This window comes from Salminus brasiliensis, chromosome 7 (genome assembly GCF_030463535.1).
Source record: "Salminus brasiliensis chromosome 7, fSalBra1.hap2, whole genome shotgun sequence".
In the NCBI taxonomy this organism is placed as follows: Eukaryota; Metazoa; Chordata; class Actinopteri; order Characiformes; family Bryconidae; genus Salminus; species Salminus brasiliensis.
In genome coordinates this window covers 29,337,750-29,361,163 of record NC_132884.1, presented here as the reverse complement: position 1 = coordinate 29,361,163, position 23,414 = coordinate 29,337,750, and the positions used below count along the sequence as shown (strand labels likewise).

General features: G+C 41.6%; 2 protein-coding genes across 2 annotated transcripts in view; one reads left to right on the top strand and one right to left on the bottom strand.

The window, feature by feature from the left end:
* The window catches only part of slc4a8 (solute carrier family 4 member 8), a 33,355-nt gene extending 29,713 nt beyond the window's left edge, over positions 1-3,642 (bottom strand). The window contains exon 1 of the mRNA XM_072684486.1: positions 3,335-3,642. Within this exon, the coding sequence (XP_072540587.1) occupies positions 3,335-3,379 (45 nt within the window). The 5' untranslated portion in view covers positions 3,380-3,642. The remainder of the gene's footprint in view (positions 1-3,334) is intronic.
* Positions 3,643-5,260: 1,618 nt separating this feature from the next.
* ttll3 (tubulin tyrosine ligase-like family, member 3) lies at positions 5,261-14,743 on the top strand. The gene is made up of 11 exons (XM_072684516.1): positions 5,261-6,341; positions 7,537-7,702; positions 8,414-8,475; positions 8,595-8,723; positions 9,137-9,251; positions 9,440-9,541; positions 10,546-10,738; positions 11,004-11,152; positions 11,855-12,098; positions 13,187-13,622; positions 13,934-14,743. The coding sequence occupies exons 1-11, from the start codon at positions 6,108-6,110 to the stop codon at positions 14,450-14,452; spliced, it is 2,349 nt and encodes a 782-aa protein (XP_072540617.1). The 5' UTR covers positions 5,261-6,107; the 3' UTR covers positions 14,453-14,743.
* Positions 14,744-23,414: the final 8,671 nt, after the last annotated feature.

The window sequence follows — 23,414 nt, the reverse complement described above, 5'->3', positions numbered from 1 at the left end:
ACATGTGTGTAAACTCTGAGATCCACCATGGTAAGAGCTACCTGTAGGTCTAGTGATGCCTTTTTAGGATTGTTGGAGATTCATGTATCTACAGCCTTCATTCGTGAGACCTCTGAGAGCTCTTTAGATCTCACTGTGGTGATACCGCTCACTTCAACACTCAAGAGCAAACCAAACTTAATGTCTGAGGTTTCAATAAGAAAGTCTCCTCCAAAACCCTCTCTAACCATGTTCTAACCATCTGCAACTGTTGTGCTGCACCTGATTCTAATATTGTAGACAGTTAAATAGTGATGAACTGGGATGGTTTCCTAACTTTTCCTCCATGAAAACTGCATTTCTTTGAATGAGATTTTATAAATGATTTTTAAAAAAACATTTATTCAGTTCTATGTGTTTAGTTTTATGACCTCCATCTCCCACTATACTTTAAAGATCAAATGTCCATATTGTCCCTGTCCAGTGAAAAGCATGTATCTCTAAAATGGTGGGAAGTTTATTCCAATGATTTTAGCACGTCACTATTTGTCTATTCATCCACAATTATTTACACAGTGTCCAGAGCAACTACAGTTTAAACGATGGAGGAAATTAAAAATGAACAAAAATTAAGATATATCACATGACTGTGTTTCTGAAAGCTTCGGAAAGTCCACAATGCATTTCTTTTTTACTAGGCTGACCGGCTGTTTGTTAACCACCCCAAACACCCGCCTATAGGCCAAAGAATTGTTTCACATCGTTGTTAAGCAAGTCTGACTGTATTTTCATGTAAAACAAGGGCATAGAGTGAGAACTGCATATATTACATAACTGTACGCAATGTTTTCAATACTAACCAATACTAACACTGTAACAAATTCACTTTACCATAATGACTTATGGCCATTGTGTGTGAGTGCACATCTGTCCCTGGGCGTATATCAATACTGTGTCTATATCCGACTGAGTGCATGGTCTTTTACTGTCCTTATACTGTAGTTCTCTCTGAGAGTGTTATGATCATGTGACGTCCGTGTCCATTTGGCTGGCAGTAATGTTGGACACCAGAATCTCAGTTTACTGACTGCCTATCCTGAAAGGGACGGGCTGTGCATCGTCACCATGGTAACATCAGAGATGACCTATTAAGCCTTTGGAAACACTGCTTTAATTAGGTGACGGACTGACAGGCACACAGGCAGACCATGATCTTACTGAACTGTACCTGACAGACAGATTACCACACAGAGAAAAACTGAATGGACAGACAGACATGTGGTCAGTCTCCCATTAAACAAAGGCACAGGTAGATAAAATCTGCCTTGACCGGGAAACTGAGGCTGGCTTTCAGAGTCCTGTTCTCTGAGCTGGATGGTGCATGCACATGCAACTCTAACACACAGTGATAAATGGAAAAGTATCGATCACAGTCTCTCTGAATAACTGGGGGAGGATGGACACGTGCCTGCTCTTTCCCACAGGAGAAGTCTATTGGATTTTTTTTTCAGCAGTGTGTTGTGTGTGAGTTTGCTTGAAAGAGAGTAGGCGAGAGAAGTGTGGTGATGATTTCATAGACTATGCTGCCACCACATGTGAAGTAAATCCAGAATTAGACTGAACTGTTGGATGATCTCACATACATCCTGCCATTGGCTTTCAGTTCGAACACAGTATGTGCTTCAGTATTATAACTCTTTAGGAACATTATAAGTCTGGACATATCTAGACATGGCTTGACAAAATAGTCAATTCACCTCCTTTAAAGTGTGTACACTGACATTTAATTAAAGTACAGTGTCAATAGATTGGCACATTTGGGAGAAGCCACACCTGAGGTCATCATGCCCAATGCCAAGCATTGACTGTAGGGGTATAAAGTGCCCCAGTATTGGCCTGTGGAGCATTGAAACGGCATTCTCTGGAGTAATGGAGCATCATCCAATACTTTTAGGCTGAGTTGCAGTGATGTTTGTAAATCTGAACTAATCGTCCAATCCAGAACCTGACCTCACTAATGCTCTTGTGGCTGAAAGCAAGAAAACCCCCACAGCAATTTTCCAACATCTAGTGCAAAGCCTTTCCGCAAAAGTAGAGGCTGCATCTGCAGCGAAGAGTGGACAAACTCCCTGTTAATATGAAATGTTGGATGACCGAATGTCTACAAACTTTTGGACCTACAGTGCAAACGAATCTCCAAACAGCCGGTCGCTGCTTAATAGCTATGGACAGACGACTCTGCAGATGTTACTGACACCAGGCGAGCTGCAACCTGTTATAAAGTAGATGGGATGTCTCACAGTGCAGCTCCAATACCCCATAGACTAGAAGTAGTATCTCCTAGATCAGACCTGATGCCGCATGACGGTCATCGCTTTGCTAGTCTGTCGGATTCCTTTAATAACAATTTCCTTTCCTGCGTTTCTGAAACGCCTTGCTGGAGCGTGTCAACACTTATTACCGCAGTGGGGGGAGCAGGATGGCGCCAAGGTCATTTGAGGGTAACGGGCTCAAGTAACAACAGACCTACACCTGTTCTAACTGTAACTAAACCCCATTTAGTGACACATACACACAGTCTGATTGTGGGTTTACGTTACAGTAGACTCCGTGGGCTGTTATAAACACTCCAGCTTAATGCTAGATAGGGTCCTGTTGCTTAGAAACGATGTTGCCTGGTTTTCGGGGTTCTCTCAGCACGGTCAGCGGCGAGATTCAAGTATGGCCACACATGACGTCTACTACAACCTGGTACACACACACACACACTTTTGCTCAGAAATGTCTTATCTAGCCCGATGTGTGTCCGTCCTGAGCAGAGCAGTAGAGCGAAGCGGCTGTGGCTAATAATGAGCTAATAACGCACGCGCTGTGCTTCGCTGGGACTCGCGCGCAGAGCGCTGGCACCGCACGTGCCTGCTAGCATGAAAACAACACCCAGCGCAGCAGCAGCAGCAGCAGCAGCAGCACTGCCCGCCTCTGGTGCTACAGAACGACAGATTCGCCGCACACCGCTGGATCCACCAGGTCTAAATGACATTAATGAGCCACAAGGCAGACTGCGGGCTGGCTGTTCCCTCCAGGTGCCAAAAGAACAAACCGTACTATCGGTCTAGCTCCACTCAAACGGCCCTTTTTCTGCCCAAATAAACAATAATATTGTAGCCGGTGGTCTTTTTGTGGTTGACATGGTATTTTTAAGGCACCGTGTCACTTTCAGGCAGCAGGATGTTGTTTGAAGCTGTGCTAAACAAAGTCTTAATGAACGCAGGTTAATAAAAAAAAAAGACCGCCTCCAAACAGCCACCGAAGCAAATACAAAAACCATTATATGATCAATGATTTATTAATTTACCTGGTAGCTCAGCATGCTCTCCTGGCCGCTGGTTTCTGCAGACATTGTAGTTTCTCCCCCCAGCTGCGTTCAGCCCTCCAGCAGAGACAGACAGGATGCGGCTTCGGGAGATGAGATGTAGCGTGGAGGGAGTGGACGAGTGGAGGTGTCAGTGAAGCATCAGTCCACATGAGACAAGCATGGTGAGAGCAACAGCACCACAGCTAACGTAGAAAGCTGCGTCTGGTCACTGTTTAGATCTCCAGTCCCGAGCATCTGAGAGTGCAGTCTCTTTCCTCCCCTCTCTCTCTCTCTCTCTCTCTCTCTCTCTCTCTCGCTCTCTCTCTCCGGCTGAGGAGCAGGGAGGAGTTAGCGACGGTGCTACGTCACCCAATCAGCCAATCAGAGAGCGTCCTGCTGAATCACTGGCGAGGATGGAGTTGAGGTTTGCATGCTGCAGAGGACAGAATTTGAATAGAAAATGTGTTTGTTTCTCTCTCTCTCTGTGTGTGTGTGTGTGTGTGGGAGGAGGGGAGGGGGGGGGTCCTCTTGTTTATTTATAGCAGATTAGGGGACAGTGTAAATCAGCTGGGGATTGAGGCAGAAACGTGCAGTCAAATGCATTGATTTCTTTAATCAATAAACTGTTGAATATTTTAGTCATTTAATAGCACAGCCGAGTAATGTGTGAATTTGGACAGTAAATGCAATTATTTTCAGTAATATTGTATGCATTTTCATTAGAGAGGCGTGAGTATAATTCACAGAATTCACTGCTGTGTTATTTAATCTTTCCCCTGGTGCTTTTACCAGTAACGTTTAGGAAGCATAACCCACAGTGAGTGCTAGCCAGCCTCCACAGTGGGGGTTAGTTGTAATGCAGTTTTCCAAACTCTTACCTCCCAATGAAAACATTAGAAAAGTCTATAGTGCCAGATATTATTGCAGGATAGATAGCTACATTCAAAATACTACATAGGTAGTGTTTTTATGTATTTGTATGAGGATTGAATTTACGCAATCAAAATGTGTCACAGCAACACAGCACACTTCTTCCCATTAAAACAAACATAAACAATATAGCTGTAACATTTTTTTTGTGTGTAACCAATTCATACATTTTAATCAGGAGCCATTTTTAACTAGACGTTTTAGCTGCTGTTACAGCTAGCCCTTGAATCTATCACAGTTTTCTCCACCTATGGGGTGAGTTGTATTGTATGCACTCCCACCACCTTTGTCTGAATTGTTCATGGTTGGGGCTGGAAACAGGGCTTCTATTCATTTGTGTTGCAGAAATGTACACAGATCTCTTAAAAAAAAAAAAAATAAATAAAAAAAAAAATATATATATATATATATATATATATATATATTTATTTATTTATTTATTTTATTTTATATATATATATATATATATATATATATATATATAATTTTTTTCCAAATACTTATAATACTATTTAACAAAATGGGCCACCTCTTTCCTACCTACAAAGACAAAAAATACAAATGTGTGTGTTTTACAAAGGTCCACAAATAAAAAATTAACTTTTGTGCATCTAGGACATATAAATGACCTAAATTGACCTCATGTGAACCAGTGCAGACATTATATGCAAAATGGAAAATTTGAGACTCTAGAGACAGTAGAAAATGGAGTGGAAATACAGGAGGAGCCTGTGCATGAATTAGCCTGTAAGCTGCTTGTTGTTATGAACCTGTCTAACAGTAGTTTCCTCAGTGTTCAGGGGAATTCGCCTCTAGTTTCCCTCTTGTAGCATTGTAGCTTAGCGTACCTCACGCACTTGGCGTCCCCGTTGCCAGGGAACGGTTGTTATAGGTACTGTCAACAGCCCAGCGGAGTAGAGGAAGTGAGACAGAAAGTCCGTTCACTGATAAGAGCGAGAGACGACACAAGCATGCCAGTGAAGTGCAGAGAGTAGTACAAATCAAACAGAGACAGAATACCAGTAGTAGATCAGCTCTTAAAGAAAATGATGCACCAACAAAACTTTAGCTGCAGTATCTGACATCACTGACATCTAAACTAATGAGGAGCATTAATGCAGGTATGAGATGTCTTTGCACAGTCATGTACACTCTTCCCATGTCGTTAGCTAACCTTTAGTGACAACAGAGCATTGCGATGGAGTAATAGAATCAAGGACTCTGGTGGGCAGTGCAGGAGAATCATGAGTGCTGGTGGGTATTTCAGTGGAATCATTAGTGTTAGTGGCTACTGCAGTGGAGTCGTGGGTGTTGGTTAGTATGGCAGTAGAATCATGGGCGTCTGTGGGTATTGTAGTATAAATATGGCTGTTGGTTGTTACAGCAGTAGAATCATGGGTGTTGGTGGGCATTGCAGTAGAATCATGGGTGGTGGGGGGCCTTGCAGTAGAATCATGGGTATCGGTGGGTATTGTAGTATAAATCTGGAAATTGGTTGTTACAGCAGTAGAGTCATAAGTGTTGGTGAGCACCGCAGTAGAATTCTAAGTGTTGGTGGGTATTAAAGTAGAACTGTGGGCACTGGTGGGTATTGGAGACAAATCCTGGGTGATTGTTATTGCAGTAGAATCATGGGCGTCGGTGGGTATTGTAGTATAAATATGGCTGTTGGTTGTTACGGCAGTAGAATCATGGGTGTTGTTGGATATTGCAGTATAACTGTGGGCACTGGTGGGTATTACAGAAGAATCCTGGGTGTTGATAAGTATTGTAGTAGAGTCATAAATGCTGGTGGGTCCATAATACATGTTGTTTTTGTCTGACTTTTAGTCTGAGAAAGAAAATGAATCTCATTTGCACAGAAAAGAAGGTTAATGGGAATGTCAAGAGTGACCTTCCCCACTCAAGCATGCCACAGCACATGCCAGGTAGCACACACATGCATACACACCTGAATAAACACCCCCAAGCGGTAACCCCTCTGGAGAGCAGAGTACGGTGCAGTCAAGTAAGCCTTCCTGCACTGAACTTGGACAGACTGCGAATGGCCAAGGCTCTAGTGGACAAAGCTGTAAAGGTCAGTGCCCACTGAATGTGCTTATTGTCTTATTACTGCTGATCAATTTGGAATAATTCATCTAAATTCAGCTGTTTCAACTGGCAGTCAGATATTACACATAGCATGGAATGGATGGTAGAAAAAATAATTTAATGGACAAAGAAATAGGTTTACCTGCTATTGTGTACTTATGTATTTGCCATAGTGCATGTAATAGGTAGTAATGTCCTGAATCTTGACTGTAAATCAAAGCTCCAAATGTCATCACTAGAAATACCAGTCTCAGCACTAAATCAAGGACATGAGAATGGAGATCCCAGGAGATCCCCAACAATCTATAAAGAAGACAATGATCTTTAGAGCATCTGACATAATATTGATCATGAACGTGGTGCTGGGTGGTGTGACCTCACATCAATATCATATTTAATTGAACATTTTAACTTGATTATGATTAAGAAACAATTATACACAATCATATCAGAATAGTATGACCACTGGTTTGGAATGAACTAATTTTATCAGAAGCCCATTTGATCAGCTCCACTCACCATAAAGGAGCACTTTGTAGTTCTGTAATTACAGACTGTAGTCCATCTGATTCTCTGTATACTTTGTTAGCCTTCCTTCTTGTTCTTTAATGGTCAGGGCCCGACAGAACCACCACAGAGCAGATATTACTTGAGTGGTGGGTCATTGTCTGCACTGCAGCGACACTGGCTGACATAGTGATCAGAAATAGCAGTGCTGCTGGAGTTTTTAAACAAGTTTTTAATAGTCCACTAACCAGAAATATCCAGCCAACAGCGTTCTGTGGACAGCTTAATGTGACCACTGATGAAGGACTAGAAGATAACCAACACAAACTGTGCAGCAACAGATGAGCTTCTGAGAATAATCTGAGAAGCATCAGCTAAGGGAGGGTATACACCTTCCCAGCTTTGGGCTGTGGAACAGCAAGACTATGGTCATCTCCTGTCCTATAACTGATTCCTGTAAAGCTGCCAGTTGCCAAGTGCTATACAAATAAATTCGATTTTTTTTGCTGAAGTGATGGAGCTCCACCCAGTACCTTTGAGATTAAGGAGAATCCTTGTATAACCAAACTTCTGCATACTTTTCATATGGAGTACATGAGAAATGTGCAATAGAGTCCTGAACGGATCCCAGTGTCATTGTGCACTGATGGTGGTAATCGTGGTTGTTATTACAGGAGAAGAAGGTGTTCTCTATAGAGGGTCCATACCCTGTGGTTCGTGCAGCGCTGAGGGCCAGAGGGTGGGTGGAACGCCAGCTTCCTCGCAGCTCTCCATGGGGTAATCGCCATGGAGACCCTGCGGCAGAGGGCATGGATGGGGCTGACAGCAGTGATGATGATGGTTAGAAATTTGTATGTTAAAGGGATATAGATTACATATTGTATTTACTCAGTACTGATTAATAATAATTAATATTTCTTTGCATAATCTGGAGTTTGATTGGTTAAACCCCTGTGGGTAGCCTGTAGTAATTCCTCTCAGAACTACATAACTTACATATAAGATTCATAATATAGTCTGTGTACTAACAATTTTATATTGTTATACAAATTATATTATATTATATTTATAATTAATATATATTAATATATATATATATATACCAGCCTAATAAGTTGTGTTCCTAATAAGTTCTGACCCATCAAGGTGTCTGAAGGTGTCCTGTGGTATCTCTCTAGCAGCAGATCCTCAGTCATGTAAGAGGCAGGGCTTTAATGGATTGCATTAATGGGTCCCCATTACCCCATAACTACTGCATATTGGGGTGACACTTATATGTATATCCCACAGGTGCCATAGTAACAAGATTATCAGTGTTATTTACCTAACCGGCAGAAGTTATAACTGATTGTGTGTACAGCCTTGTTACCATATTTTGTCAGTTCCTAACAATAAAAGAAACAAGTTGAACATGCAAATTCAAACTTGTTCAGATTATAAACGGTAAAATGCATTTACAGCTAAAACTAATGACGTCTAAGGCCTTATATGAGACAGGCATGAATCAATCTCAATTGTCACCATCACTCCATCCTCTTTGTTTCTATGCAGGTACAGATAAAGGACAGGACGGAGATAGGGATGATGATGCTTATGACATGCATGCCATCATGGTGAGCTATGCCACTGTTATAGTCTCTGTTGTGTGTCATAGAAACTATGCTTTGTAATTTTTTTCTGTTTCTGTATCCTTGTTTAGTTGTCTCATTTGTATAAAAATGTGTGTCTGTAGTCCCGGATGGTTCGCAATGAAACCACATATTTATACTGGACAACAAGGAAGGACGCTGTCGACTATCAGTCTTTAAAAAAGGACCAGATGACTAATCACTATGCAAAAGCTGGATCCTTCACTACCAAGGTCCTTCTCAAGTCTTTCTCAGCTAGATACATTAGCTAGCATTATTCATAACCCTACTGCATCATAGATATCATATATGGTATTTTATGTCATATACAATACAAACAGTACCTAAAGAGTTCACATTATTCAGTGTTTCATTCACTGTCTTCCTCTCTCTCTCTCTCCCTCTCTCTCTCTCTCTCTCTCTCTCTCTCTCTCTTTCTTGTTTGTCCATTTCTCCAATTCCCTTCTCTAATGCCTTTCCCCCTCTCCGTTAATTTCTCTCTTACCCACTCTTAATGCCTGTATCTCATTTTCTCTTTTATCACTGTCTCTCTTTCTCTCTCTCTCTCTTTCTCTACCTTCCTTAATCAGTTTTTCTCACTCCCTTCCTCTCATTACTTCTCTCTCTCTCTCTCTCTCTCTCTCAGGTGGGTTTGTGTATGAGTTTGAGAAACCTCCAGTGGTTTGACTCAACCGATCCTGACACATTCTTCCCACGCTGTTACAGGCTGGGGGCGGAAGATGAAAAACACGCTTTCACTGGTCAGTGCCAGTGTCCGTCTAGTTCAGAGTCCTGTCCGCAGGATTTTTGCCAATCAATTTAAAGTAAATCTTATAAATCTTATATATATCTAAAGTAAATATATTTTTTTACTTTATATATAAATTTATATATATATAAAGTAAATCTTATATATATCTTAGTAAGTCTTATATCTTGCACTCTATAGAGGACTTTAGACGTACTGCTTGCACCAGTCTGTTGAGCTATGTGGTGGAGAGAACTGGAGGAGACAGAAAAGAGGATATCTGTAACCGTAAACAGATGCAGGGTAACATGCACACACACTAAACACACACTCACAAACTGCTGTTAGAAAACCTCATATTTCCAGAGATACACTATATGGACAAAAGTATTGGGACACACCTTTAATCATTGAATTCTGGTGGTTCATAACCACAGGTGTATAAAATCAAGCACTCCTTCATGCAGCCTGCCTTCACACACATTGTGGGAGAATGTGAGTTTCTCCCCTCTGGGACATTTCATGCTCAACTGTGAGTGATGTAATTGAAAAGCGGAAATGTTTAGGAACCTCAGCAACTCAGCCACCAAGTGACACAAAGTTACAGAGCGGGGTTACAGAGTGTTTAGGCATATAGCGTCTGCTCTGCTCAATGACTCAATAACTGCAGAGTTCCTGCTCTGGCATTAACATTAAACACAAAAACTGTGCACCACGACCTTCATGGCATGCATGCAAGTCTGACATCACCAAGCATAATGGCAAGTGTTGGGTGGAGTGGCTAACTGTAAAGTTTGGTGGAGGAGGGATGATGCTATAGGGTTGTTTGCAGGGGTTGGCCTAGGCCCCTTAGTTCAAGTGTGGGGAAATCTTTATGCTTCAGCATACCAAGACATTTTAGACAATAGAACACTTTAAACTTTGTGGAAACTGTTTGGGGAAGGCCCTTTTCTACTCCAGCATGACTGTGCCCCAGTGCACAAAGCAAGGCATAGTTGTGTGAGTTTAGTGTGAAAGGACTTGACCGCCCTGCACCTCAACCCCACCTTTGGGATGAACTAGAACAGAAATTGCGAGCCAGGCCCTTTCGTCCCATATCAGTACATGTCTGACCTCTCAAATACTCTCCTGGATGAAAGGGGAAAATTCTTACAGACACACTCTAAAATCTAGTAGAAAGCCTTCCCAAAAGAGTGGAAGCTGTTAGAGCTGCATGGGGGGTCAACTCCCAATTAATGGTTTATATATGTTACATGGTTTTCTTATGACAGTGATGACATGCACCCTGTCTGTCTACCTGCTTGTAGGTGTGGATAAGTCACATAAGCTGCAATCCAATGAGAGACTTGGAGCTGAAGTGATTGACACGGCACTGCGTGTGTGTCAGGAGTATTTAAACAGTCAAGAACACAGCGATATAGACATGCTTTCGGACTCTCCTCCGTCCCTCTCAGAACAGCAGTGGGCTGACTTTATCCAGAGTTACTACCTTGTTATTCAGTAAGTATAGTATAAAAAAATACTACTACTATATGTCTATATATTTTCATTGGACAAAAACATGCATGTCTTTTAAAAATATTATCATATCAGATTCCAGTTTATTCCAACTTTCTGTAGGAATTTATGTAGCTTGATGAACACAATTCAGCAATTTCTAAGTTGTCCTTTTTATGGACTATTTTGTGGAATGCACGTGAAGCACTGTGTATTATTTATATCTCATTTTCTCTCTCTTCATATATATCTTTCTGTGTGTCTGTAGTGATGGTGTGATAATAGAGGGGTGTACTGAGTATGCAGAGCGCTGTAGGTCCATGCTAGCTCGTATGCAGAAGGTTTGTCCACAGCTGGGCACTGATGGACTCAGTAACATCTGGATTATTAAACCAGGGGCCCTATCTCGAGGCAGGGGTGAGCCACATACTTGTGAATGTGTTTGTAGGTGTCTTCGCGCATATTGTCAAAACAATTAAACATATTATATCTGTCTAAACAAAACCATATTTCTCCAAAACGCTAACTACTACCTAAATGATTCATATAAGGCCATAATCAGACTATATTTAGGGTTTTCACTGTTTTTGTGATATCATAAAAACCAACACATTAACGTTTATCCACCTACAGCAGTTTAGCTCAGAACAGAGATCACTTACATATTTTATCATTTACAAACTGTCAGATTACATACATTCACACATGTTACCAAGGCACAGTGAAAAAAATTAATTCTAAGGGATAAGGAGAGGTTGGAAAATCAAGTCAATGTTAATTATGACTGTTTTCGATACCCAAAACCCCACCGAAGTTACAGGTGGATCACAGGGAAAAGTAACATACAAGAGAAATATGCGATTTGGGGCTTTTAATGTAAATGAGACATTTCATTCCAAGTAATTTCAGACATTTTTATTTGTCTATTCATTATGAAATTTTCACAATTTTCATTATGTAAAGAGCACCTGCAGTGCTTAAAACAATGTAGAAAAAGATACATGATTTTGACACAACAGCAGCAATACACAGAACAGCATTTGTGCTGAGGAAAACAGGGTTGTGAGTGACAATCCTCTAATGCATTCTTCTGTGTCATGTCTTCCCCTTGCTTTGCAGGTATAGTGTGTATGAACAGGTTAGATGAGGTGCTGAGATTAGTGGACAGTGACCCCGCTCTGATCAAAGACAGTAAGTGGGTAGTGCAGAAGTACTTGGAGCGCCCTCTGCTGGTTCATGGCACTAAATTCGACCTGCGTCAGTGGTTCCTGGTCACAGACTGGAACCCTCTCACAGTGTGGTTCTACGACGAGTGTTACCTGCGTTTTTCCACCCAACCCTTCTCCACAATCAGGCTGGACAGGTGAGAGAGAAAGAGACACATATAGCACAATATTACTCATTAACGTAAAATAATGCCACAATGTCAAACTTTTTGTTGTTTACAAATAACCTGGTTTTCCCTTAGTGATTGTATTTTATATAATAAGTTGAGTATTCTCTTAAATACCCACTTTAACCCAAGGAGCTGGTTATTAGCAACAGAAGTGTTACATAAGAAAAAATGTGGGGTAGGGGTGCTTCAACTAATTCGGGGGCACCAATTTTATATAGCTGCAGGTCTTCCTTCCAACCAAGCAGAACCACACCCTGTATAAGTAACCACATATGTAACCATCTCAGAAGATATAATCTAATAGTTTCTTTAAAAAACAAAGTTCTTGTTAAGTTTGCTGTATTAAAGGCCAACTGTACTGTCTTGAAGTGTCATTTTATCCTCCGATCAAGAGTACACGAGCCAGGCATTAATGCCTCTCTCAACTCTCAATAGGCCTAGTCCTGTAAGTCTCTCCACAGACAGTGTAGCTATCTCTCCTTCCCCTCTGATTTAAAATATTTGTCATCCTAGACTTCACTCATCTCATTTTATGCCCACGGCAGCTCTGTTATTGAAACTTTTCCTTTTCACCAGTGCAGTATTGTCAAAATTAGGCCACGTCTGTCTCTGCCTGCTGCTGAATGTCTTATTCATGCTTTAATCTCCAGCTGTTTGGACCACAAGAGCTCTTAGCTGGTATCTAGCTCTTCTTCCCTTCACAAGCTTTAGAAGGTCTAGAACTTTGCTTCTTATATTCTTACCCATAACTGGTTATATCATCACATTACTACTTACTTATCCTAAAAAATCTTCACTGGTGTCCTATTTGGTCCTGTTTAAAAGTTCTACTGCTCATGTACAGCCTTAGCTAGTTAGGCATTGTAATAAATAGGACCTTTAGAAATGCTTCCTTTGTGAACTTACAAGATAGATAGATAACCTTAAGCCTTAATGTTCTTGTAAGGTCATGTACTTTTGCGTTCACCAGATGATAATCTGAATGATAATCATTTGATATTCAAATCTAAACATGGACACCCATTTTGTTCCCTTCTCTTCTTCTCCTCTATCAGCTCTGTCCATCTCTGTAACAACTCCATCCAGAAGCATGTCCAGCCGTGTGTAGGTCGTGACCCGTCTCTGCCTGCTGAAAGCATGTGGTCGTGTACTGATTTCCGCTCCTGGTTAGCTGCTTCAGGCCGTAGCCGGCTGTGGGAGGAGGTAGTGCTTCCAGGTATGAGGCGGGCAGTGATCCAGATGCTGCTGACAGTGCAGGACAGCGTAGAACCTCGCAGGGCTAGCTTTGAGCTCTACGGGGCAGATTTCATTCTGGGACGTGACCTGCACCCCTGGTTGCTGGAGGTGAATGCCAGCCCCACCATGGCCCCCTCTACAGCAGTCACTGCCCGACTCTGCCCCGCCGTGCAGGAGGACACACTGCGCGTGGTGCTGGACCGGCGCCATGACCGCAATGCACACACCGGGGGCTTTCAGCTCATTTACAAACAGGTATTGACCTTTATATAACCAGACATACGCTCACAATTGGATACATACTGTTTACTGCGTGCACAGAATATAACCATACATGTTAAATTATCTACAAGGGTGCATCAGGTATGGTGGGAGCAGGGAGATCTGATAAGACTGGGCCTGTAATGCCAGCATAACTCTACTGAATCAATATGAACTAAATTAACAAACATATATTTGAATTCTCATTAGGCTTTCTCTCTCAAAATGCCCCGAGAGCTCCCACTGAAGCCTCCTTTCCTTTATAAATATATAGCAGCTATTGTCTCTTGCTCTGATTTCTCCAGGCAGCAGTAGATGTTCCTCAGTATGTAGGTGTGAACCTTCTGGTGGAAGGGGCTCAGATCAGACGTCCTCGGCCCTCTCCTTGTAAAACTTTTATCCACTCTCATTCTGAGGCATTACGCAGATCCAGGCCTGCTCTGAGAACCAGCGGACATCTTTCTGGCAAAGAGAACCAGACTGATGAAGTAAAAAGAGTTTGGCCAAGTGTCTCCTCCCGAAAGGTCACGATGGAGCGATCGCCAACCTTTCAACCTTTACTGGACAAAAGACGGCGCCGACTGGATTTGCCCTCATCCTCCTGCCCTCTTCCACACCTTCCTGACCGCCATCACACTTCCTACACACGTCTTCACACATGCTATGAACAGGCATACGCTCGCATTAAGAAGATACACCGTCATCCACTGTCCCTCAACTATGTCAGACCATCGCTGGAGATTGTCAGTGTACGACCTGTGCTGAAGTACAGCCAGGGCACACACACTCAGACAGCACATAATCATATTATCAACCAATTGTGAGCTCCCCCTTCAAATTATCCACTTCTTCCTCGTCAAGGTGGCCAAAGCCTACTCAGAATCTTTGGGTGCAAGGCAGGAATAGCCTTCTGGACAGTGCGCAAGTCCATCACATTGAACCACACAACCATTCACTCACACGCTTACTTTTTTTTTTTAAATATACATTTAATAATACACAGAGTAGTCTGTTGCAATAAGGTGCTGTCACTATGTCTCTAGGTAAAATCCCAGTCATGGTGCCAGCCCGGAGAGAGCACAATTGGCTTTGGCCTCTCTAGGGTGTGCAGGTAACAGCACTTTTCTTCTGAGCGCATCTGAAAAAGAGGCTGGCTGGCTGCACACGTGTCGGAGGAGCCGTGTGCCAGTCTTCACCCTCCCAGTGTCGGGAGCACTGCGTGTGATGGGGGTGGGGTGGGGGGGGTGGGGGCGTATGTGAATATTGTTTGTTTAATTGGTTGGGTCCAAACTTTTTAACCCACCTTAATGCACAATTATTGTTTATTTAGTTAGGTAAACACCTTTAGTGTCATTATACCACATAATTCTTCACATACATAGGAAGCTAGAGTCAGAACACAGGATCAGAACACAGGGTGAGCCATGCTATGATGTCCCCGGAGTGAAGAGGGTTATAGGTTTTTATCAACGCCCCAGCAGTGGCACCCCTATGATGATAACCTGGAACTCTAACCACTGAGCCTTGGTTGCTGAATGGATGAATGAATGAATGAATGAATATTTTTAAAACATCCTAACTCTACCAAATAAACCACTACCATCAGATTTGCTTTTTAGAGGTGTATAAGGTATCCTGAAATGCTGTTACTTTGATCAAACAACAACTCTAGTAAAAGTACCTTCCTAAAAGCACAACCAGAGATGCAGGTCATAAGAATACTGAGTAAAACAACAGAACTTCTGAAGAGCAGACATGTATCTGCACAGGAACCAGAGTTCCTTGCTCTTTTGTTCAAAACCAGAAGTGTGACCCCAAGTAGTACAGGTTCTGGATACAAAATGCATGTTAAAGCCAAGTATAACAGGCCCAAACATTTACTAACTAAACTAAATGTTAAGTAAATGTTAAAGACTAACATGTGACTTAAGACACTTTAAGAGTTTGAACATTTGCTCAGTAAAATACATTTAATTAGATTCATGTAAACCTCTACTGACCACTAGGGGGCATCAGTGAGAGTGGAAGTTTATTTCTCAGGTTCTCTCTCTCTCTCTCTCTCTCTCTCTCTCTCTCTCTCTCTCTCTCTCTTACAAGAGAGATGTTGAAGATCTAGGATAGCTCAGCTAATTGAAATGCCAACCAACTCCTTTCACAGAAATTTTCCTGTGTGAGAAAATCTCATTAAATGGGCTTTAAACAAGTTTACGCATTAAAGGAACTACACAAATACCTGGGTTCTTCTGTCTTCTGTCTGTTCTTCTTGAGAGTTAAGATTAACATTGAGAGGAACCAGGTTAGAAGCTTTTATCCCAGGCAAAGAGGGATAATGGCATCTTACACTGACACAAACGCAATTTCGTGTTATGTAAACACAGACAGTTCGAAAAATACATTCCACATTCAGATAAAGACGACAACACCATTCCATTCCATGCAAATGTATCCATGTAGCTCTTCCTACTAAGTAGCTTTACAAATGCATGCCAAGCATGACAATGCCAAGAAAAGCTCTTTTAGAGCAAGAGGAGGAAACTCTGAGAAGAAACAAGACTCACAACAGGAAAGACCTATATTCTCCTATACACTATATGTCCAAATGTTTGTGGACACCCCTTCTAATGAATGCATTCAGCTAGTTTAATTTGTACCCATTACTGACACATATGTGCATATGCACACACACACATACCCACACACAGCTTGTAAAGTATTGCCAATAGAATAGGACTCTCTGGATCAGAAAAACATGAACCTGCTGGCACCATGCCTCATGCCAGGTATGGGCTAGAGGGCTGTAAAGCCCCACAGCATTGAACTGTGGAGCAGTGTTGTGTTGAGGAATTGTGTTCTCTGGAATTATGGTGCTCTGTCCAATATGTTTGGGTATAAGTTGGGGAATCCTGACCTTACTAAACCTAAAAAGCCAAAACGAGTCTGAAATTCAGATTAGCCAAATAAAACCAATGACAAATATCCGAAGCTCTTCAGAGGTTATCTATAGTGTGTTCTAATGGAAATTAAATCTATGATTAAATTCAGTTAAGTCTCCCAAAGACATTCATCTGAGGCCTTCACTCACATCCAAGGCTGAAGGCTTTTAGAAGTATCAGGAGATTGATTGACGCATGCAGGTGAGGCTTTCTGGTTCAACAGTAGGGTGAGTGGTGCATGCAAGTAAGCCTTTTAGTGCAACAGGAGGGCAAGTGGCATCTGTAAGAGGCTTTGTAGCACAATGGGAGAGCGAGTGGCATCTACAGATGAAGCCTTTAGTGCTGTCTGGAAGGCGAGTGGCATCTGCAGGTGGCTCTGTGGTTTGTGCTGTCTGGAAGGCAAGTGAACAGCAAGGACAAACTGGACAAACACAGTCTGACAAACCCTCTATTTGTTGACTGTGGCCAGCTAGCATACTGCATGTCCAGCTATCAAAGCCAGGTAGGAGGCGGATAAACCTGAATGGTCTTATTGTTCACATCAGTCAGTTGAGCACAGTTTCAGTGTCCGGATGTGGTGTTGTTAATGTTAGAGTTGCTGAATCAACAGAAAACAAGTTCCCCATTTGTCCCATCCACAATGGTCCATAACCCCCATTTTTCTTGTATATTTACCCCCTGAGACCCATTTCTGGTGTAGTGCGCTTTCATCTACCAGAATATTTATTTTAAAATGATCCTATCACAACCCCTCTTTATCCTCCTGAATTGAACAGGCTGCCTTAGTTTCTGCTGGAATGTGTGAATGACCTCTGTTCTGATGTGTTGGCTTGTATTTGAGTTTCATTGAAGGCTGAAAATCTTACAAACTTCTTCCAACTTGTGAACAAGTGGGGCTGCTGACGGAAATCTGGACATATGTATATGTATTGGTTTTTGCGATCAGAAACCACATCAGATTCATTCATTTAAGTTAATATAAGTGAGGATGATTCCCTTTTTGTCCACACAATGTCTTGAGGTGCATTTCTGTCATAATGTGATTAATTTCTCATGTGTCATCACTCAGTATCCGGTGTATCACTGCAGATGTTTACTGCGTACACATGGTACAAGTGACGGAACAAAAGAACAGAGAAGATCAAGAGGCTTCGGGAGTGCTACCAGATGGCAGACTTCTTCCCAGTTTTAGTGAGGCTGGGACTACATTCTTTATGTGGCTTCTCAAATAAGTAAAGGCAGCAAAAGCAGACTAAAGGTTTGCCACCAAGGTTTCTGTTAAGAATAAGTAAAATATCATCTAATTTCCTGGAAGAAGTTAAATAAATCTTCAATATTTCAAGCAAAATGATGCTTTAGTTCCATCTTTGATCATTTCAAAAATCAACAGAAATGGCAAAAAGGCCCATGGCAAAAATGTGGGAACCCTTTGTGGTCAGGACTGCTTTAAAAAGTAAATGCTTTGGATGTGATCAGGGTTGCTGCCAGGGATTTTGGGCCCCATGGAAAGATATCACACTGGTTCTCACAACCCTAACAATTCTGCCAAAATACTCAATTAATACCCGATTTAGGACCCCAGTCAGTCACAGTCCCTTAGAATTGCCACCCCCCCCAATACATCGCCCCTATATGTGATACTTGTAAGATTCTTTCTGTTTCTGTTCTATGAGATTCTCGGGTCAATGATGAGGTCAAGGGACTGTGATGGTAGTATTTATGCAGGTGTCACTGCCCAGAAGAACAGTGTATGTTTCCTTGGTCTTTGAGATCCTGAAGGATTTGACCTGCCTGTGTGTGCCTATGTGTGTGTGTGTGTATCTGTCTACTTGTTCAGACTGAGTAGGTGTGTGACAGAGAAAGAGAGAGACTGTGAGACAGGGACTAAGAAGAGAGAGAGAGAGAGAGAGAGAGAGAGAGAGAGAGAGAGAGAGAGAGACATAAACAGGCTGAAAGAATGACTGTGGTTTCATCTGGTACATAATAAAACCAATCAAACGAGTGTGTGTTGGGGAGGTTTCCGGCATGTGAATACTGCAAATGGCAGCAGGAGAAAATGAAAACCATAGGGCACAACTCTGTCTTTCTGTCTTCTTTCTGTCTCAACCTGCTCTTCTCTCTCATGAGTCATGTTTGCTTGACCAGTAGATCAACAGTACAGTGGTTGCGGTGTGTATATATATGTGGTGTCTATAACTGTGTGCATGTGCCCTTTTAGAAATTGTTAATCACAGTAAATCATGCTCATAGTTGATCCTAAAAAATAGACCACTAAAGTGCTCCCCAAGAAATTCCTAACATTTGCACTGTGATATTTGATATTCCCAGGGAATCACAAAAAAAGGAAAAACAAACAAATTCAAATCTGAACTGAATTTACAAGCAGTGTGAAATCTACTTTAACACCTACTGACCTACAACCCAGCCTGCCAAGTCCTCTAGGAAGAATTGAGAGAACAGCAACATCACAGCATTCTGCTTTTCTCTGTTAGGGAGCTTCTAGAAGAGGAATTAATGGATGTAAAGAAACTGGACGCATTTCACATTCTGTTATGGCTAAGTTTAGGGAAGGGTTAAGTTTGGCCTACATTTAGGTTAGAATTAGGTTAGCAGGTTAAGTCAGGTTTAGGATCAGGTAATAAAATGACACTAGTTTCTCTGCAACTTTCTTTGTTTGAATTGTTTGATTTCTTTATGTCTGGGTTTCATTAGTATATCAGGCTTCTGCAGGATAGTCGAGCTACATGTAGTACACGTTGTACAAATTCTGAAATGGTCTAGAAATGGTCACTTCATCTGTCTTGAATCTTAGGGTTATGTCTGGAAAAGGCCAGGCCCCAAACAGTGTGAACACACTCAAGACATGCATTGTAAACAGGTACAAATCCGATTGCTCAAACCACTTTAGGAGGTGCTCTGAGCCACTTTTAAAGCAGTGTGAACCAAAAATCCCAGTATAACCAAAACACCTCCATGTCTGTTTGGAAGATAATCGTGGAGGATGATGGCATGTAAAATTGTGAATTTTAAGACAGCAACCATCAAGGAATGATTACTTTTTATAATTATTCCTGAGTCTTTCTTGATGTGTAGTTGGCATGGTGTGCAGTTAGCTAGTTGTCGAGATTGTAGTAGGGTCTGGTAGGGTAAGGCTTTAGCCTAGCTCCCAGGAAGCACCTGCATAGCAAACACTTACTTTACCAGCTTCTCTGGGACATGTGGTTTTCTCTGGTAGGCGCACAGTTGGCTAGCATTAGCTAATAGCCCTTTAAGCCTCGCTTCCATATTCTTCAGAAGTAATGGTTGCATTTAGCCTTCAAAAGTTTTTGATAGAGGACTGGTAAACTTATGGGTTGAAAATAAAATTAAGGTTTTCCATGTACCAAACTCTTATTATTCAGCTATGCCAAGATACATACAGTTTTCCATTCTAGGGCATTTTAAATGTGAAATTGCTGTTTTATCTGCTTAAAAAAACTTGACATAAAGAAAATGTGGAATGTATACATTTTTGCCTCTTTCTATACCGGACATTGCTGAGTGACATCCCTCTGATCCCTTGTTAGAACAATTTCCTGAACCTTCCCTCTGATGAGTCTACCCAGCTTATGCTGCCGGTGTGAGTGTGTGCCTATATGTTGTGTATTCAGCATGTTGTACTCTATCCCAAACTTCCATCAGCCTCTGTGCTGAGTGAGAAGAGAGTTCCAGCAGTCCTCATCTGTCTCTTTGGATTTCAGCACAATCCCATGGAAAACATGGTGGAACTCTGTTTTGGAATGTAAGGTGGTTTTGAAAAAGTTGGAATGTCAGGTCAGTGATCCCTCTAAATGGTATGAAATGGGTGAAAAGGGAGAGAGAGAAACTCACAGTGGACAAAGAGATAAGCAATTGAAGTAAATGGGGGGCTAAAATAAGCCCTGGGGCTTCAGACACACCTCCTCAAATTCCTACCTGTCCAAGTGACGAATGACAACATGACCTGACAGAGAGAGTGAGAGACAGATGAGAGATAGATAGCGAGAGAGAGAGAGAGAGAGAGAGAGAGAGAGAGAGATAGAGAGAGATTTCCATTAGTAGGAGTTGGACAAAAGTTTCATACTTAACATAGTAATTATCACATAGTTATCAATCATGTTGAGGGTCGGTTTCCTTTCCTAAACCATGTCATTACATCTAGCTCATACATGCTATTACATCACACAGGGCCTGTTTACACCTGGTATTAACATTACGCATGTTTAATCTGGATAGTATCTGGAGCTAGGATAGTATTCGGTTTATACTCGTCATGAAAATGTGTCCCCAGTGTGACCAGATAAGATCTGATTTTACTCTCCCGCGTAAAAAAGCACACCAACCCGTGCTTTAGTTCTGCTTAACTTCCTGTAAATAACACTTAACAGTTTAACAGCTTAACAGCTTAAACAGTGAACAGGTTAGAGTAACAGTGGGGGTTCTACAAATTGGTAAATAACCATAACAGTGAGAGCACACACACACGAGAGGGAGAGAGAAGCCAAAGTTCACAGTAATAAATACTCGTATCAACGCATTTCCGCTTGTCTGGCGGAATTTGATCACAGGAAACGCATTCCGTTTACACTTGTATTAAATGTGGACGAGATGTCCGAATGTCCTTTCAGTGATCTGATCGTAATCCGATCACAATACGCCTTGGGAGTGTTTACACCTGGCTTTTCATGATGACAAGTGAAATCCGAACCTGATCCCATCACCAGAGACACAGGCTCTCTGTGTCTACAATGTGAATCAGCTCAAATGTGCATGTCAAATATGTCCATTTAATAGACATGAGATGGCCAGAAGTCTTTATTTATTTTATTCTGGTTTGTATGATAAACTGCAAAAAAAAAAAGAAAAATCACTATAAACATATGGGTTTGCCATTTTAATCAGCTGCAATGCAGAGCCACACAGGCAAAGATGTTCAGGCAAAATGTGCAGGAGTGAACATATGCAGACACATACACATACAGCAGGCCATGCAGGAGGAGGACAGAATAAATAGACACAGCACCACCACACATTTATTGCTTGCGGGTCCTGAACACCACATATGTCATATAAATGTGTGTATGTAGGCGGGGGGCGTGTGTTATTTCACATTTTCTTCATTGTATGTTCTTCACAGAAAATGAGGCAATGCCAAGGAATCTGAGGTTGAAAGAATAATAAATAGCATCATTTATCAGTGAAAATGGGTCCCCCAGACACAAACACCACACCACAAGGGTAAAGGTTCTATATAGAACTGTGTACAACAGGTTTCTCAACCATTTTGCCAGACAAAGAACCATTCAAGCATCCTAATACATCTTTAATTGTCATGGTTTTGGATAAAATTATTGGAATCATCTCCTTTTTTAAAGAGTGCAGATGTTAATGATTTAGCTCATACTGCAACATAAGGAAATGATTCTTGTCATGGTGGTCATCACACTATACCTGATGAAGGCCAAAGTATTTACATTTTGGAGCTTCTGTGAGGCCTTCTGCTCCATCCACATCTAAATCTGTTGCACATTTTATCAGTCAGGAGTTCCCTTAAACACCTCTTTGTAAATCCCAACACACCTGGTTTCAGTATCCATCTGAAGAAACAGAGGGGCTGACACCACAGCATTAAGTACTGCTTTGTTGCTCAGTGATTTATTAATGCCTTTTTTGACCAACATGTGCGGCTGTTCTGCTTCCTTACACACCATAAAATGCATGTGTGTGTGCTTGTGTACGGATGAGATAGTTTTTCCTACATTTTTAGTACAAAATGTTATGACTAAAGGAAAACCAGAGAAGAAGAGCAATATAACCAGCAATATTAGAAATATTAGATTTTTTTGACTAAAAAGAAATGGTTAAGCTTTCTGAGTCTCATAAAGATGACCTTTTCTCTTTAGTAATCCATTACATCACTAAGACCATATTTATATAAAATGAAAATCAGCCCAGTGTAAATGATAAGGCAACCGACAGCACAGCATGTCACCCGGGTTAAGCTCCCAACCCCCTTGGATTTTTACACCAGCCACTGTCTGAGGAGGACAGGAGGTTTATAAAGGACTCCACCCACCCAAGCCACTGCCTGTTTTCACAGCTGCCCAGCGGCAGGAGGTACAGACGTCCAGAACAAGCCGGTTCCGAGACAGCTTCTTTCCCCAGACCATCAGGCTGCAGAACAGCCAGTAGCACAGTGTATCAGTTCACAGTCTGCCACAAACTCACCTGAATTATCACACTAAGATGTCAGTGCATGAAACCACACCACACCTTCACCTCATACAAGCTCACTCTGCCCTCTGCACTTTACGTACTTACTGGAACAGTAACTAACAGCTCAGTCAAAGTAGAGTCCACTCTACTTGAGTATGAGAGAGGGTGATGTGTCGGGGGAGAAAGAGAAAGCAGTGATGTATGTTCATGTATGCACATATGTGTAACATGTTCCCACTAACTGCAGCATTTGCAGTCCAGTACAGCACAGGAATGTTCTCACACGTTTCTCTCTGATCACAGATACACACACTTTACCCTCCAACATGTCACTGCATTCAGATCTCTGTGGAATTTTTAAACGGACATGTTTAAACCAGTTCAGATATAACCTAAATCATTTTTGTGTCTGTTTACAGTGATGGAGATGGGTGAAACCTAAGACTGTAATGTTGTCACTGTCAAAAAAAAAAAAATAATAATAATAATTTGCGTGACTGTGGTGATGCATTGAAGATAGTGATGCAGTGAGTTTACTTACTTTCATTACATCCACGTACATAAATATACAATTGATTCATGTGGAAACTATGTTAAGTCTAATCATTTTTAGTGCAAG